This window comes from Euprymna scolopes, chromosome 9 (assembly GCF_053919585.1).
Source record: "Euprymna scolopes isolate OS-2025 chromosome 9, ASM5391958v1, whole genome shotgun sequence".
Classification (NCBI taxonomy): Eukaryota; Metazoa; Mollusca; class Cephalopoda; order Sepiida; family Sepiolidae; genus Euprymna; species Euprymna scolopes.
The window spans coordinates 136,352,784-136,371,420 of NC_136490.1; the positions used below are offsets into that span (position 1 = coordinate 136,352,784).

The 18,637-nt window shown below is 31.5% G+C and overlaps 1 protein-coding gene across 6 annotated transcripts in view; it reads left to right on the forward strand.

The window, feature by feature from the left end:
* LOC145284860 (uncharacterized) overlaps positions 1-18,637 on the forward strand; it is a 172,066-nt gene that overhangs the window by 123,597 nt on the left and 29,832 nt on the right. For all 6 annotated transcript variants that reach the window (XM_080133860.1, XM_080133859.1, XM_080133861.1 and 3 more), the window contains 4 exons: positions 3,401-3,489; positions 6,258-6,333; positions 12,411-12,623; positions 13,485-13,609. In XM_080133860.1, the coding sequence (XP_079989986.1) occupies positions 3,401-3,489; positions 6,258-6,333; positions 12,411-12,623; positions 13,485-13,609 (503 nt within the window). The remainder of the gene's footprint in view (positions 1-3,400; positions 3,490-6,257; positions 6,334-12,410; positions 12,624-13,484; positions 13,610-18,637) is intronic.

Here is an 18,637-nt window from a genome sequence, read left to right on the forward strand (position 1 = left end):
GTGAGAGACTAGTAGCAGATGTACCAGTCCAAATGTGACAATAATACCCCATACATGGGCGAATGGTGACCTTGTAGAGGTAAAGAATGCTTTCAGCCGTAAGTAACTTTCTAGAATGGTCGAGAGAACCAACCTTCTTCACAGGAGCCTTGGCAATGCTCTCCATGTATCTATTCCAACTCATGTTCCCTGTGAACATTAAGCTGAGTTTGAAAGAAGTACTTTTAGGTAATGTATCTTTAGCCATAGCTATTAGTGGTTGAGAAGGTTTCTTGTAATTATTGAAGGAAACGAGCTTAGTCTTGGCAGCATTGAATGTTACCATCCATTTATGACCCCATTCCACTACAGACTGGAGGTTTTCCTCTAAGGTTTCCACCATTGGCTTGGATATGTGTTCACTCGTTTTCTCCTTGTGCCTGTTATAGAGCCTGATGTGATATTGCTTTTCAAAAGGGTATCAATAGTTTTTATTGTTTTCTAATTCAATGATTATTTTTATTTTAGGATATCAGAGTTCCCTTTATAAATATTTTCTTATATCATAAATAAAAACTTAATATTTTGACTGAAAATAGTCTTTTCAATCCCTTCTGCTCAATTTGCTTCTGGAGTTATGATTCTTTGTTTCCTTAATTTTTCCCAAGCAACGGCGCAACACTAGTTATTAGTAAAAAAAAATATTTGTCACAGTGGTTATTGTGGCTGTGGAAGTGATTTGCAAGCCTTTCAACTGTAAATTCTAAATTTCTAGCTTAAATCAATATTTATAGACAAAAGTAATGTTTTTTTTCATTTTGTTTTGTTTTTTCTCTGAAATTAGAAAGAAATTCTTTTTTGACCATACCTCAAATAGCTAGAAATCACCTTCAAAATAACGATTTCAAAATCATTTTCTATTGTTATAAATTACAATGTAAATACTATTTCAACCAATTTTTTTATCCTCGTTATCTTTATATTCATAAAATTAGGCCATTTATCATACTAACAATGAGATTAAAATGCCAAATTCATATTAACAATAGAAGAACAATAGCTTTCTAATATACTAATCATGTGTATGCAATCAATGTCATAAGAAACTAATTTGCATATTGATTAGCAAAAGGACATGTCAGTAATTAACTTTTTTGTATAACACATAGTTCTATTTATGAATATTTTTTATATCATTGATAAAGGCTTAGCATTTTGGATGAAAAGAGTCTTTTTGACCCCTTCCGATCAATTTACTTCTAAGGCTAATGTTTTCTTCAATTTTCTTCGGCAATACCAGGAAATGGGTTCTGCTAGTAGTAATAATAATGATAATCTGGGTAGATTTTGGTGTTCAGAATTCAACCAAATTGTATAGCAAAAATACAGAAATTTATTATGATGTATTTACCCATCACGAATCAGAAATGTCATATTCCAAAAATCACATAAATTGAGCAAGTAGTTTTTTTTTTTAAATAAGAAAATCAGATTTAATAAGGAAGCAAGAATGTTGTCTTGATTAATCATGTTAAATAAACAAAGAGAGATAACTTGATTCAAACTACCTAGATTTTAAAATACGCTTTGTAATGTCTACGATATACTATTAATCTTAAAAAATTGTAAAAAAATTATTTTCTATATGAAAATAAAAAACTGCTTTATCAATTTACATGGTTTTTGGAATATGATATTTTCCTTTGATGATGAGTATGTTTCTGTATTTTTTTTGTTTCTATAATTAGGTTGAATTCTGGATAAGAACTAGGACTTCTTATCACTCAGCCTCAAAGAAATATCACCACTTGTCATTGTCAGTGTGCATGTGAAAACTGATAAATAATAATAATAATATTGCAAAAGAATTAAAACTTCTAAAACTACCATAATCTGGTATACCCCCTTCAATAGTCACATCAATCTTGGTTTTTTGATTATAACACTGATGACAAGGAATTTGAATCTTACATTGCCACAACATTGGCAGCAAATCAACAACAGTGTATTTGTTTATGTATCTACAATCCCTCCTAACAGTCACTTCATTAAAAAATATATCTTGCCCTCATCTCAATCATCAAAAAGGGAACTGGCAAGTGTGCAGACAAGTTACTAATTTTCTTTCATCAATGCTATACATAGTAGTTTAAGAGATAAAAATTTAAGAAGTTTTAAGGTCATTAAATGATCGCAAAAATTGTCCTTCATGCATTCTTGGGTGTTCTAAGGTTTGTGAAAAGGTGTTTATGTTTGTGAAAACATGTATAGCTTTTCATTGCGTATCATTTCTAACCTATTAGAAACAATGGTTTTAGAATCTCAACGTTAACTCTAAAACCACATAAAAAGCAAGGAGGCATGATGTATTCCTTTTTATGACACCATTAGTCGCTAGAGAGTAAGGGGATATAGTAAGAAAAAAACAATAGGTGTGGTTTATGTATTTCATAGAGCCAAGATTTTGTACATGCTGCTACGGATCAATCGGTTAGTGTGTTGCACTTAGAGAGAGAAGTTGTAGTTTGAATCTCACCAGACGCATAATTATTTTTACTCTGATTTTGTCCCAAAATGAACTTCAATATTCAAAATTACACTATTAAGCAAATTGCTTATTTTTACTTGGAATTTTTTGTCTAATCCACATAATTTATAGAAATTAGACTTTGGCTAACACTGGGTAGGTGTAATTGTTTCAAATATTTTATTTATTTTCCTTTTTTCATGAAAAATGTCAGCGGCCATCTTTGTTGGTTAACACCTTATAAACATGAATCTTTGAGATAAAAAAAAAAGAGCATTTAAAATTACTTTCAAACAAAAAAATGAGGCAGATAGATACAAAAGTAACTTTTGTTGGCTATGATAACATTTATTGTATACTAGTGGGGATACCTGACATTGTCTGGGTGTGTCAAGTAAGGAAGCCTGAAAAAAAAAGTAGGTAGCCAGGTTGGAGAGAGGTATTAAAAAGCAAAAAGTCATAGTAGGCAGGCAAGCTCAAACCTGTAACACGAAGGAGGAAAAGAAAGTGAAAAAGAAAAAAAAAGTGATGTCTTTGCCGATGCGTCAATGGCAAAAGCAGAAGTCGCGAAATTAAGCGTAGTTAATGTAACAGCGATGATGACCTGCTAAAATGTTGGCAAAAAAAGCGACCCCCTCTTTGTACAAAGCTGCCCAGTTGAGGATGTAGGAATGAATGTTTTTGGTCAATTTTTCGATATTTGTCATCTGAAGGATCGAGCTTGAAAACGATACCGATCTCATGAGGATCTGTTACGTGTGTCAAAAGTTTTTGCAAGGCATACTAACACACACACATTTTGTCTTTTATATATTAGATTTAATGTTTTGACTCTTTTTTTGCTTTTGTTGGCTTCATTGTACAATTCTCTCCTTTTGTTTTTGATATCTGCAGCCCAGAGATTTCTCCACAGAACTTCCAGCAACAGATCAAGATGCCACTTCTAAGTCTTGAATCTTCCCAAAAAAAGAAAAGTGGAATTGGTAAGAGTTTCATATCGTCCAAATTGTTTACTTATTTTCTGTCATTTATTTTACTACCATCATTGTATCAATAAAAAAAAAAAAAATGATGCATTTATCCAGAAACTGATCCAGCTTCATGCCAGAATCTTCTGGCATGGTTACGTAAGCAGTCAGAAAAAACTGATGCAATGAAATCAAAACAATGTAAACAAAACTGTAAAATAAGAAAATAGTTACCATAAGTGTAATTATATGAAAGAAAATTTTCAAATAAATAATTTTTTTTAGGAATCATGGAAACAACTGTGAAAGAAAACAATTTTTTTTTTTTCAGTTTCAAGTAAAGTATTTTTTGTACGAGAAAAATATATAAAATGTTTTTTTTTTCAGGAAAAGTATTTTTTGTACGAGAAAAATATATAAAATGTTTTTCTTTTCAAGAAAAGTATTTTTTGTACGAGAAAAATATATAAAATGTTTTTTTTTCAAGAAAAGTATTTTTTGTACGAGAAAAATATATAAAAATTTTTTTTTTCAAGAAAAGTATTTTTTGTACGAGAAAAATATATAAAATGTTTTTTTTCAAGAAAAGTATTTTTTGTACGAGAAAAATATATAAAATGTTTTTTTTCAAGAAAAGTATTTTTTGTACGAGAAAAATATATAAAAAATTTTTTTTTCAAGAAAAGTATTTTTTGTACGAGAAAATATATAAAATGTTTTTTTTCAAGAAAAATATTTTTTGTACGAGAAAAATATATAAAATGTTTTTTTTTCAGGAAAAGTATTTTTTGTACGAGAAAAATATATAAAATGTCTTTTTTTTCAGGAAAAGTATTTTTTGTACGAGAAAAATATATAACATGTTTTTTTTTTCCAGAAAAGTATTTTTTGTACAAGAAAAATATATAAAATGTTTTTTTTTCAAGAAAAGTTTCAAATAGATAATCTTTTTTACTTACAATGGGAAAACTTGCAAATGAATATTTTTTTTACGATAAAAACATGGAGATAACTGTGAAAGAAAACAATATTTTTTCTGTTTCAAGAAAAGCATTTTTGTCAAAAATAGTTTGAAATAAATAACCTGTTCTACATACAATGAGAAAACTTGAAAACAACTGTAAAAAAATGATTTCTTTTGGCTTTTTCCAAGAAAGCTAAGTGTTTTAAGAATTTTTTTGTTGTTACCAAATCTTTTTTTGTGGAAGGAACTTTTCTTTTTTTCACTTAAAAAGTTTCATCTTGATATTTGTTTCTGCTAAATCTTTGGAAAGGGGAGTTATTCTGACTTTATACAGTGTGCTGTAATCCATTTTTGATTTAAAAATATTTTCTTCTTGCAATGACTTTCCTGATTTCATTGAAACTTGTCGTCTGCTGACTGGCTAATTATGTCAGCATCTTCCAACTGCTTACCATAACTTGCCCTAACATGCCAACTCAAGGTTGGGTCAGGTTCTGGATAAGTACAAAAAATGACATTTTTAATATTTATGAGTCAAGTGAATTGCTATTTAAGTATAATTCAGCAAGATAGCTTTATATACTAGATCAATAATTGAATTTTGAGCATGATTCATTTTTTATTCCTATTGTAATGAAATTAATCATACCATAATTTAACAAAAATTTATCAATTACTAACATGCCGTCTGGCCTTGCTCAGTCATAAAATATGTTAAATATATTTTAATTTATGCAGATTTCATATTTATTATTATAAAGTCAATTCTCTATTGATTATTATATTGTACCCAATATATGGTAGTAATTTTAAAAGTTTTAAAAAGAAATATGACTTGGGAGCCATCAGCTAGAATTGAAACCAAAACATTTGGCTATCAGATAAGTACTGCATTTAAATACTTTATATTACTTATGACATTGAATCCGATGATTCTTTACGGTAAAATCGTGTAGGCATCTTATCTAGATTTAAATGTGATATATATATTGAGGACTGGTTTCTTCTGTGGAAACCAATCATTTATTAAGTCACCTGATGGGGACCTCTGGATTTAACCGACCATTTGTTCAAAACATTAGCATGTCTAGTGTCACGACAATGTAAATTTGTTTCTATTAATAAAAATATATCTTGCTCTTCTTTTATTGAGCACTTTTAATAACCTCATTAAATTGATTAATTATCAGTTACCTTTAACCTGGTATATATATATATATATATATATATATATATACTTCAGAATAAAATTATCTAACAACTGGTATGGAAACCTGTGATTATAGGTTTTACAAAATATTACTGGCAGTAATATTCTATAACGACAATCCTTATTCTTTGTCTTACATATACTAATAAAAATTTGAAATTTAACCATTTCATTTTAAATTTATTGAATTACTAAAATTTGATGTACATATATATATATATATATATATATATATATATATATATATATATATATATATATATATATATATATATATATATATCAAATTTTAGTAATTCAATATATATATATGGAGAAATGAAAAAGGAACAAACCAAGTTATATGTTCATCAACATTTTGTCTTTATTGTAAGACTTCTGCGTAAATAAATAAAACGTTGATGGACATATAACTTGGTTTGTTTCTTTTTCATCTCTCTATCTCATCGGAATACTATTTTCATTATTCTCATCATATATATGTATATACAAGATTCAAGCAAGCAAGCCCAGACAGTCCACAGAGTTTTATAATTATTAAGATTTCAGAACTGGTTTTATTCTTTGTTTTCTTTCTTTAAACAATTATTCCCATTTTATTTTGTTTAGGGATAAAAGTGATGGCTAAATGGAAAGATGGATATTTCTATCCAGGTACGACAGCATCTTTGGAGAAAGGTGGAAGGTAAGTGAGAATTTTATTGTGCTAAACGATTTCCTTGAAATATGCCTACTTTTAAATAAATTTATTTATAAACTTGAATAATTATCCCCCCACCACGTCTCTCTCTCAACTCAATGATTGTTAACATCTAACAACAAAGCATATGTAAATAAACCATGTTTGGCCATATTCCAGTGACCAAGATTTTATTCATATTTCTTGTCACTTTTTCAAGACAAAAAAATTTGGCATATTTCTATGGACCGTTCAACATTAGTAACAAGGATGATCTTCCGAGCACCCTTTCGACAAACTTTGCACAAATCTTCCACATCTTCAGTGCCTCGCAAATAATTGTGTGTACAGTTCTCACACTGACATCAAACTGTTCAGTTATTGTCTCTCTAGACACACGATAGTCCTTATCCATGGAATTCTTCATTTGGCCTATCAACTCTGGTGTTCTGACTTCCTTACTTATGAACCCGTGTACACCCCTCTCAGCAGCTGCCAATGTGAGAGATAACGACATGGCCAGAAAAGAAGACGAAGAAGAAGAATACCACAGAAACAACATTGGAGTCGGCAATCGTTGTCAAATGGGGGAGCACACATGGTATTACAATGGTGTGTGTCGACCTAGCAACTTGTTTACATTCCTGTATTATGTTTTCAGTTAAATAAAAAACGCATGCAACCATGGTTTGAAATCCTCAAGGTGTTTGTCTCAGCATTCACTTGACACAAACCATTAACCCTTGTCCTCGAGTGGCATTTGGGCCTTGATGAGCAGTGATGCTTTAGTAAAAAAAAATATATATTTATATTATTATTGAGAAGATGTTGGTGTTTTCCTATGAATTCTTGTGACCCTTTCCTTCTTCAAGTCAAATACGTTCAGACATGGCCGACTAAGCAAAATGTCTATCTCCTGCCTCGACACTGTCAACGGAGACCACCACTGTACAACAGTATTCTGCATTTATTCATTAAAATCCTGGTGCTATCAGATCAGGCTGTCTGAAGATACTCATTTCCTTACTTAAAATGCATGAAACATTGATGTTATCGTTTTTCCATTTCCCTTTGCAAAACTCAATCATGTTCTGCAAAGTAAAAAATGAAAACAATAGTTTTCTTCTACAAAACAACAAAACCAAACACCATGAATAAATATCTCCACTATTATGTAAAAGGAACTTTGTCTGTGAGTTTGTTTCCTATAGACTAAAAAATGGCTGCGCTGATTTTTATGAAATTTCACATGAAAGTTCTTTACATACCTGTCAGTGTTCTTAGATAGATTTGTATCGGAATGTCTTTGATAAGTATCAATGATTGATAATCAAAATAATCTGATGTAAGAAGGAACAGGCGATTTACCAAAGTTAACAACTTATAACATAACAAGTGCATTTGAGAAGTTTTATTACCACACAAGCTGAAAGGCTCGACATATAAAATCAACAGTAAGTTCTTTGATTTGACAGTGGCAGGTTCGAAAATGAATATTTCTGTTTGGAGTACAATTGAAGTATAATACTTGACTTTTTCATTTTAAGCCTTAATTCAAGCCATTATATATAAAATATAATTTCATAAAATCAACAATAGTTCCTCTACAGTGCAATATAGACTACAATGTATTGTGGACTAAGTCACTGTGAAAGGTATGTGAACTTCCTCCTGATGCACTGCGATGGTTCTCCAACTAGAGCAGGCAATCAATCGATTTGATTGAAAAATGGGCAATTTCACCGATTTCAATGAAAATGAAAATATGGGAGTGTGAAACATTTGTTGATCATCATTCAATCCCGGGCAACGTCGGGTCACCCTGCTAATATGTATATATATATATAAAGATATAAAAAACTTGAAACATAAAAACCTTTTTCTAAAAAACATCATGATCATGAGCCGCATCTTCCGCTTGGTGCGGATTGCAAATCCACGTGACTTCTTTTTCGCTATTCCTTCTGATCCAGGGCAAGTTGGTTGATGGACACCCAACTGTTGAGAGATGTTCAATCAAAAACATTTTCTCTCCACTTTCTCATTAGATTTCCTCTGCCTCTTTTGTCAATATTTGTGCATCAAACTTCCAACTTTTGCTTTCCTCTGCCTCTTTTGTCAATATTTGTGCATCAAACTTCCAACTTTTGCTTTCCTCTGCCTCTTTTGTCAATATTTGTGCATCAAACTTCCAACTTTTGCTTTCCTCTGCCTCTTTTGTCAATATTTGTGCATCAAACTTCCAACTTTTGCTTTCCTCTGCCTCTTTTGTCAATATTTGTGCATCAAACTTCCAACTTTTGCTTTCCTCTGCCTCTTTTGTCAATATTTATGCATGTCACTCATCAGCATCATGAAATGTTTTTTCCACTGCATAATCTGATCTATTCTGTATAAACTGTCTTTGTTTAACTGACTGATCTGAAAGTCAAGGAACATGTTATCACAGTATCTTCTTGTTGGTTTACTTCTTTTCCTGCATCCTTCCACCATTGCTTCTAAACATATTCTGCTAACACCAACTGTTGATTTTTTTTTAAAGTAGAATTTTTAATGTTGAATTTAATTATTATTATTATTATTATTATTATTATTATTATTATTATTATTATATTGTTTTATTATTAAATTCTTAATTGAACCTACTTTTTATAAAACTATAACTAATTTTGTTAAGACAACATTGTTTTAATCTATATCTATTGATTGAATGTAAATAGCTTTCAAAACTGTCAATCTTTTAATACATGCGGATTTGCAGAGAATTTTAAAGTCAAAAATGACTTTCTGTTTGACAGTTTAAATGCTGGAGATTCCTTTAAAATTCAGAAAGTTATAAACTCATAATTTTTTTTTCCAATTGTTAACAAAAGACTAAATTGGCTGAGTTCATGAAGAAACCAAAATGCATTATAATGAATTTAATTTCAAAATTAAATTATATTTTTTAAATATAGGATTTTTAATAGATTTATATTTGGCATTTTATGGTATTAAATTTTTCTGGCAATAAATAATCAATTACTAATATGTACACAGGTCGCAAAAACAAAGTTTGCATTTGTAATTTTTTCAAAAACTGCAAATTTAAGCTAAATTTAATGTAACTGTTTAAACAACCTATACCTCATTTGATTCCCTTTTATTCTTCTATAATTTTACCTGTTCATATTTGACTTTTAATTGAAATATTCTCGTGTTCACGTCAATTTAAAAAAAATAACTTCAAATTGAAGAGGCAAAAAAAAGTGCGCACAATGGAAAATTGTTATTTAAATGTAACTTAGGACATTAATGCAACACAAATACAACAGGAACACAATGAACTAGTTAATATTTAGTAGCATAGCCCTTCTACAATTTGACAGCCCACAATCTTTTGGGAATTCCTTGAATTAGACTGCAGCAATACTTCGAGGAAAGGGTATCCCAGTTTTCTTTAATTTTTATCCAAAGTTCTTCCAAATTTGAAATTTTATCATTGCGTAGCTGTTGCTTGATGTAATGCCATACATTTTCAATAGGATCGAGGTCTGGAGATTGTGCTGGCCAATCTAAACACGGAATATCATGCTCTTCCAAAAATCTCTTGACCTTGCCAGCTGTGTGAATGGGAGCATTATCCTGCATGAAGATGGGATTATCATCCAAATTCTAACCAAAGTAGGGTAGAAAATGCTCAGTCAACATATCAATGTACTTGGTCGAATTAATTCAACCTTGCAAGCTAATTATAGGCCCTGGACCATTGGTACGAATAATGCTCCACACCAAAACTGAACCTCCACCACCTTGCAGCATTAAAATTGAGCACCTAGGATTAAATTTTTTGCCTTTTCTCTGACGGATGTGCTGCCTACCATCACTGCCTAGCCTATTGAACTTGCTTTCGTCGCTAAAAAGCACTTTTGACCAATATGAAGAGTCATGATCTCCATTGCATCTGACAAAGTCCAGATGGCTTTCTATTCTTTACAGAAATCATTGATTTGCATCTTGCAACACATCATCGCAAATTAAATTCCTTTAATCTGTTCTTGACAGTAGAAAGAGAGCACTTTTTAACAAGATTGCACTGTTGTTGGATTTGGGGAGCCATTTCAAATCTGTTTCTTAGGCTGCAAATCTTGATAGCATTGTCTTCCCTGTTAGAAGTAACTCTAGTTCGACCAGATTAAGGGGCATCATGAATACTGCTGGTGTTTTGGTGTTTTTACACAGTCTTTCGTACTGTTTTCTCATCATATTTCAATCTGCGGCCGATTTCTTGTTTTGATAAACCAGAAAGGTGGAGATTAATGAGCAGCTGACAATCACTAAGAGAAAGTCATGGCATATTGACTAAATGTTACGTTGTATAACCTGGAACAACAACAATTATGATTAAAGATGCTTTGTTGTCTGTTGGTGGATATTTTAAACTGATTTAGGGGCGATAATTTAAGCTGGTTTTTAAGCAAATTTGTTGCTGCGGATTTTCTTTTTTCCTCCTCGATTTGAAGTTATTTTTTTTAAATTGATGTGAACACTAAAATATTTCAGTTAAAAGTCAAATATGAACAGGTAAAATTATAAAGGAATACAAGGCGAATCAAATGAGGCATAGTTTGTTTAAACAGTTACATTAAATTTAGCTTAAATTTCCAGTTTTTGAAAAAATTACAAGTGCTGACTTTCTTTTTGCCACCTGTGTACTTAGAAGTAATAATGTGTAAGTCACACAGATGCGAGATACATACAGACACACAAAAAAGATCCTTCAATTTTATTAATACTTGAATTATGGGCCCATATGCCTCAAATTCTAATATATATAAATTATTCAATTGTTTTTAACACTAATACATAGTTAAAGTAAAATATATTCTTCGGGACTATTGAAGTAATTTCTAGTGATGTTTACTCATTTGTTTGATTTTTATTATTGCTTATGTTTGAATTCATGTTTTGAAACATGACGTAAATCATAAATCTGTTACATTATGCTGAAGCTATGATTATTTGGTTATAATAATGTTTAAAGCTCTATTTATAAGAGTAAAAATAGCTCAGTAAGTAGAATATCGTACTGAAGGTTTATTTCTTCAGAATTTATTATTTACTATTAATACAATATTTATGATTTCTAAAAGAAGACAGACAAAATCTCGAATTATATAAGACTAACAGGATTAACGTCCTCCCCTCTCTTTCTTCTTTGCCCAGCCTAATCCTCTCTCTGAACATACATGCATAACTCATTTCGGCGTGGAAAAAAATCAGATACCTCCCTTTACATAATAGCATTAACAATTGTGTTTACTTTTTGATATGATTAAATGATATAAATGGCTATTTAATCCCCAAAGAATAAAACTTTTTACTAAATTTTAGATATTTCTTCGGGGCTATGTTGATTTTTAAAAATATTAACTTTGTAGAGCTTTGTTAAATATTTTTCAAGTTTTAGCCAGTAATACAAACATACACACAAACAACTGTCCTTTAAATTATAGATAGAAATAAGAAAAAAATGTCCAATTGTGTGATAAATTTAGTTTACAAAATCTTTCCAGTCAATAAATTTGTAAGGAGAAATATTAGAAATTAATTCAAAAAACAAAATTACAAAAAAATCATTATGATGCATGTACCTGTCCAGAACAGAAATGTCATATTCCAAAAGTCACATAAATTGATGAAGTAGTTTTATTTTTATAAAGAAAATCATTTTTAAATGATTTAAAGCGATTAATGTGAAATCAATAGCATTACAAGGCTGATCTGACAAGTTTAAATTATTGTAGACTCATTTGCCCTTGTTTTTTTTTTTCAAGATGGTGACATGACACAGTCCCTTTTTACTGACTTATAAAATTTGATTTTCTTAATTAAAAAAAAAAACGACTTGATCAATTTACGAGGTTTTTGAATATGAGATCTCCATAAAGATTTTTTTTTATATTACAGTTTTTTTTTATTAGGTTTAATTTTAAATAAGCACCCAAAATTGTTTCAGATATATAAACCTCATTAATTATTATATGTCTAACCAAACGATATTTAATGATCTGACATCTTTTTATTTATTATTGTTTTTGTAGGTGTTTAATCCATTTTGCTGACGGGGATCAACTTTGGGTCAAAATAAACCAGATTTTGATTGTAAATTACCTTCCGCAGGGCCAAAGTGTAATGGTTCAATCAACAGATAATTTCTTTGATTCTGGAATGATTGTTGACCACATTGAAAACAGTTCCGACTCAGCCGATTCTTTCGTTTACCGAATAGAAATGGATGACAACACGACAGTCGAGTAAGTTTCCAAATTTCTTCTTTTTTTTGTTGTTTTCACTCTTGTTTACCCCAAACAATATTGCCACTTGCATGCAAGGGACTACTATTTGGTCCCATGTCTACAGGGGAGTTGAGCGATATGTCAGTCTATATTATATTAAAACTTCTGCATGCCAGTAGAGTCAGGGAAGCAGGAAATAGGGAAAGAATTCCAAAGTCTAGCAGTCCAAGGACAAAATCTATTAAAATAAATCTTTCCGGCATCAAGGTGCTTCTACATTGAAGGGATGGGATTTTGTTGTTGAATGGGTTTAATATAATAATATATATGAAATCTGCATAAATTAAAATATCATATTAAAGCCCATTCAATAACTGGGCCACACCCGGCAGCTACTATTATATATTGGGTACAATATAATAATCAATAGAGAATCGGCTCTATAATAATAATAATAAATATAAAATCTGCATAAATTACAATATCATATTTAACCCTTTATGACTTGAATTATGAAGTAGATGATTAAAAAAATATTTATTGTTAATTTTAGATGGCGGCATACTGAATGTAAGCAATGAACAGTTGCAATCTGGACGTATCTGGCATCTACCCAGATATCGAACTGTACGAAGCGTGTTTATTAGCAAAAGACTAAATTGGTTAGTGATAGATGCACCAGCCCGGATGTGGGAACAATATTCCATGCATGGGTGCTATAGGATGCTCTAAGATGCAAGTAATTTTCTAGCATGGTAGAGGGAGCCCACCTTCTTTGTAGTAGTCTTTGCAATGTCCACAATGTATTTGTTCCAATTCATGTTGTCTGTGAAATAAGAATCTTGTTTATTTAATGTTCTTTTGTCTTTTGCTTCTTAGCTGTACACGTCAGCAGGTGATTTTGACCGAAGACCAAGCTGCGGTCTTGTTGTCTGATGAAGAATATCAAATGGGATCCACAGCTGCGAGTACTCCTCAGGCAACTGGAGCGGATGTTAGTCTGGGTGAGTTTTTATTGCTTACTAGCTGAAGAATCTGTCTACATCAGTGTCATAAAAAAAAAAAAAAACTTGATTAATCTATTTTAATGAATGGAACCTCAAAAGTTCTTGTGCGCCATATTAGTCGTAGTCTGGTAGAGTTTGCTGTTATATAGTGAAGAGAGTGTTAGGATGAAAAGGTTTCAAAGACATATTGAAGGTCAAAGGTGACCTCAGAATGAAAATTGATGAAACCATTTCACTGTTGGAAGCAGGGGGGGGGGCTTCTGTCTCTTTTTGGCTGACAACTGAAGCAAGTGATTTAGATGTATATATATACAAAAAAAAGAAGCTGTATTTTTCTTATGGATTTATATGGGTCTCTGAATAGTTGTTTGGTCAATCTATACCATTCATTGAAACATGTGTAAGACACACCATATAACTAATAAAATAATATGAATGTTATATAAATATGCTTGCGATATTGGAATTGTTTGCTAACAATATATATGCTCTGAAAGTGCAAACACATTTTTAATGAGCTTAAATGTGGAAATATTTTTAAAACAACTTAATTGAATATATGCATTAAAAGTATATATCTTTTACTATCAAAGTGTATATAAGTGGCATGGCAAGGTCACAAGGGAGACAACTTTTCAAAATAGACTTCGTAGCTTAGTGGGGGATACCCTTTTCTCTTCCCTGCAACCTCTTTCCCACAGAAGAGACGTAGCGAGCCTATCCCTGCTTTATCGTTATTTTCATGGCAGGTGCTCATCTGAACTGCGATCTATGGTCTCCCACCCCACCCTATAGCCAGACTTTCACAAAAAACACTCGTCTAGCCAGAACCACTATCAAAAATTTCCCACACTCTTTATCTGTGCCTACACCTAAATGCAGATTCCATAAACAAGGCTTCTTTCTTAGAACTGCTCGCCTGTGGAACTCTATTCTGTTTGCCTGCTTTCCAGCTGACTACAATCTGATTGTCTTCAAGTCCAACGTGAACAAGTTCTTATTGAACCATCCCCCTAAGTAATCCAAGTTACAAAATTCCCACTAATGTTTACTACGCTAAATCACAATGACTAATGCATACCCATTAACCCTTATCCTCGAGTGGCCTCTGGGCCTTGATAAGTGGTGACCCCCCTATAAAAAAAAAAAAATGTAGGCAAATTTGGGCATATTTTATTGGTTTGAAAATATAGGTTCTTTTTTACCAATTGTTATAAAAATTTAACCATAGAATAATATTATAATCTTCAAAAAGCCTGCAAAGTTTTGTCGCATAAAACCAAAGATATGAGCATTTCAATATTTAATTTGCCTACCAGTATAGATATGTCCATATATATATATATATATATATATATATATATATATATATATATATATATATACCACCATTTTTGTCAATTTTATAAGTTCCTAATCTCAGCGACTATTGATCAGAATTTAAGAAATAAAATCTCGTTAAAAAGGTAATGACCTGAATTATGTAGTGGGCTATGTGACATTTGCCCTTAAGGTGGCACATTAAGGGGATCATCCATCATCCAGAGCCTTTTTTCGCACTTGTTTACAGCCATAAAATGTTTCAATCATAATCATTTGTTTTCCTAGTTTTGCATATAAATTACAAAATATCTGATATTTCTCCCAAACATCAGCCCTTGATGGAGGGGAAACTAAAACTTTCTGCTATGGTTTCATATGAGGAGACTTGATTCCAAATATTTCCCATTAGTTATATCTTCCTTAATTTGTTTTCATACATAAAGTAAATTTCATAGTGTATACAAATTATTTGATACTGGAGATATTCATAATCATACCCTATTTCCAAAAGAGGAGAGATATAACATAGTAGAAATATTTAGAATCAAGTCTCCCCTTGCTGTTATTTCAGATCATTTGAAACCATAGCAGTAAGTTTTAATCTCCCCTCTATCAAGGCCAGAGGTTTTGGGAATATATATATATATATATATATATATATATATAGGCAGCATTTTTTCTGTATGGCATATTTCATTAAATAAAATAGATGTTTTTTGTCTATTAATTCTATTTTCAATCCTTTCCAGCTTCTGAATAACAGTCTTCACTTCTGGCAGGAACTGGCTGATGTAATTACCATATTTATCATAAGTCCGAGTACTTTCCAATCCTTCAGGATTCATTGTCAGGGATAAATTATATTTAATGAAATATATATATATGGCAATTAAGCAACACAGAATTTCTGTCTGATAAACATGCGATCATTGACTGCAATAAATGGGTGTGTGAATAACAAAGAATCTGATTGGCTAACTGGAAAACTCAATGATACATGAACATATAAAAACATGCAGTAACATTAATCCCATGCAATGAAACACGAAAAGTTCTGTGTAGCTGAATTGCCATATATATTTTTAAAAATTACTATCTAACTCTACTTATGTATTGAATACTGTTGAAATAAATACATAAAATTTTATATAAATACATGAAATAATAATAATATACACACACACACACATAATTTCAAGATTATGAGGTGTGTATAAAACACTAAAACGATGTTGCTGCTTTTAATATTTAGCATCTTATTATTTCAAGCAGTCCTCGTCTCTTGATCACAAAATGTGAAATAACAATGAAAGACGTTGGAAAAACTGAAAATTTGTTTTTGAGCTGCGTTCATTCCTTGCAAAAACTTCCAAATAGTTCACATGAATTTTTGTAACCATTTATGAAAAGGAAAAGCTGCATTTTTTTTTAAAAGTTTGAATGCATTAGCGTTCGTTTCAATTAGCATAAACATGAAAACACAACTGATTTCAATATGGACCATAAATGATTAGAAACTGAAAAGAATCTGTTGAGCGGGGGAAAAAAAATAATGGGTAATGATTATATTAGTAATGATAATTATCGTAGTAATAATAATAGTAGACACAAAAATAATAGTAAATTAATATATTAAAATAATAATAATATTGATTGTTATAATAATAATAATAAAATAAAATAATGTTTATGTGATGGAGGTTAATAATTATTATCATTAGGACTATTCGAACCACAATTCTATTGTCAAGCATACACATAAATATATGTACAATCTCAGTCTGTCAAATTATATATATATATATATATATATATATATATATATATATATATATATTACAGTTTTTAAAAGGATAAGTGGAGTCATTAGAATTTGGGGGAAGATCGATGCAGGGAGAAAAAGAATAGACACTAAAAATAGTCAAAAGACTATTCGACTAAAATAAAAAAAAAAAAAAAAAGAACCTCGAGGTACCTTTCATCTGACTCTTGTCAAGAGATCACGTCGGCAGCAATTAAAATAAAAAAATTACACAATTGAAAAATGAAGGCGAAGAGAGGAGTGACCCCCCGCCCTCCAAAAAAAATTTTTTTTTATAAAACTACACGGGGTGAATTAAATGAATGAATAATCTGTGATATATCGTCCATATTTCAGAACCTGGGACAAAACTTAAAAATAAAAAAACGTTAACTTGTCTGCAAATAAGTGCAGAAACAAGAAATAATGACACAATATAGGCATTTTTTTTCTTCTTCTCCTCCCGGTAAATAAGAGCTCTTTAAACAGGTCTAATTTATGTTACAGCTTCTTTTGCCTACAGAGCGATGGTTTGCGCATTAGTACAGTTACAGCCTCCAAAATATTGAGATGCTGTTTGGAACTTGTGTACAATGCGAAAACAGCCACCCGATTACGCTTCACCACATGTTTTATTGTCATACAAGTGCGCACCAATTGATGACTCATGAATAGGTGAGCGCCTGGGTGTGCCCGTAAATGCCGGAAGTGTTCTGTGAACACCCGGATGTGTTCAACAATGTGTTTATTCTAGACCCTCTGGACTTTTGAAAACATGGAGAGACATGCTGTGCAAATCTTACTCCCAGCCGTTGAAACGTACAACCCACATAGTCAGCATCACACTGACATTTAAATTGATATACAACTAAACTTTTTTGTAGTGTGGGAAGTGTATCTTTCTTAAAAGCTGGGAAGGCAGTTTTAGTGCCGAACACCACTTGAGGCTGCACCGCATAGAAACAGTGAGATACAACTGAGGTAATTTTATTGACAAACCCTTTACTGATAGAACCAATATAAGGGAGTTTCAGATAAACTGGACATTTAGCCGGACCAAAAGAAGGGTTGGTATTAAATTTAATAAGAGTTTGGCAAAAATGCTTAGAGATTACACCCTCAGGGAAACCATTTTTCACAAGAATATCAGCTATCTTCTTCAATTCATTATCAGGTTGTTTACTGGTCGAGCAAATCATGAGGGCACGATGGACGAGAGTCTTGATCAGACTGATTTTTCTCCTGGTAGGGGCAAAAGTATCCCAACTTATATACATATATGTAAATGTCAGTTTTCTGTATATAGTTCTACTAAACCAATTCTCTGTCCTTTCTACAAGGATGTCCAAAAAGGGTAAAGAGTCATTTTGCTTTTCCTCTATAGTGGATTTGAGTGCAGAATGGAGACTATTCAAATTCAGGAAAAAATTGCTTACTTCGTCGCGAGATTTGAAGATGGCAAAAGTGTCATCCACATACTGTCAATAACGGAAAGCTCTAGTGACCCTAGAAAAGAGTAATAACTCCTGAAAGCCTAAGAAAATATTGGCTAAGATAGGACCCAAAGGACTGCCCATAGCCATCCCGTCGACCTGCTGATACATTACATCATTAAAGCTAAAGCAAACCGACTTGGTGGCTAATTCCCTGTTGTGGTGGCAACCACTTATTTGCATATGCGAATAACATAACACTATAAATGGCAAGCCTAGGTTGGCCTTGGTGTGTCTTACTCAAATGCCACCGGAAGTGACGCCGAAGAGCGTACATGTCCTCCCACCAAAACTCTCTGACTCGACACCGTCATTTGTACATATTGTAAATATACCTTTTCTTTAATACACTTATTATTGCGTTATCTTGTTGTTTGCGTCTTCATTGTATTTCCTTACTAATTATTG